General features: G+C 63.4%; 1 protein-coding gene across 1 annotated transcript in view; it reads left to right on the top strand.

Annotated features, from left to right (window-relative positions):
• Positions 1 to 6: 6 nt before the first annotated feature.
• Positions 7 to 585, top strand: part of MLLT3 (myeloid/lymphoid or mixed-lineage leukemia (trithorax homolog, Drosophila); translocated to, 3) — a 290,918-nt gene continuing 290,339 nt past the window's right edge. The window contains exon 1 of the mRNA XM_010857077.1: positions 7 to 23. Coding sequence (XP_010855379.1) covers positions 21 to 23 — 3 coding nt within the window. The 5' untranslated portion in view covers positions 7 to 20. The remainder of the gene's footprint in view (positions 24 to 585) is intronic.

Raw genomic sequence — 585 nt, 5'->3', positions numbered from 1 at the left:
CAGCCTCGCCGGCCGCTACGATGGTGCGTTCTCCGCGGCGCGCGAGTGTGAGCCGGAGTGAGCGGGCTGACAGCCGCTGGGCCGCACGCAACTTTGCCCCCGCGCCGGGCTGTGCGCAGTCGGGGCTCCGCGGCTGTCCGCCCGCCGCCCTGCCTTTCTGAATTTCATTTTTTGGGGGAGGTGGGAGGTACTTTGGGGCCACTTTGGTTCTTGGAAGTGTGTTGCGGGGGCTTTCTTAGGCTGGTCTCGCCGATCGCGTGGGGCTTTTCGATGGGGGTGCGGGGTGCATTAAGTTATGGACGTCTCGGCGTGTTTTCCTGCGGGCGTGTGTGCGTGTGTGTGTGACGACGTCTCATTTTTGTTGTGCACAAACCCCGTGGTAAGAACACGGGAGTTTGTGCCCATCGGCAGAGGCAGCTTGTAGTTTCCATTCCGCCTGGCACAGCGCTCCACACGCACGCACACACACACGTACACAAAGACTTCCTCGGCGTGTGTCTGTCGCCGCAGCACTTTCGGGGTGGGGGCTTGCGAGAACCCCCTTCGGGTGTCCTAGCTACCTCCCCTCCCACGGCCGGCAACCGC

Source organism: Bison bison, unplaced genomic scaffold (assembly GCF_000754665.1).
Source record: "Bison bison bison isolate TAMUID 2011002044 unplaced genomic scaffold, Bison_UMD1.0 scf7180017864376, whole genome shotgun sequence".
NCBI classification, from domain to species: domain Eukaryota; kingdom Metazoa; phylum Chordata; class Mammalia; order Artiodactyla; family Bovidae; genus Bison; species Bison bison.
Note: the sequence above shows the minus strand (reverse complement) of the source record. Positions and strands in the feature narration are given on the sequence as shown.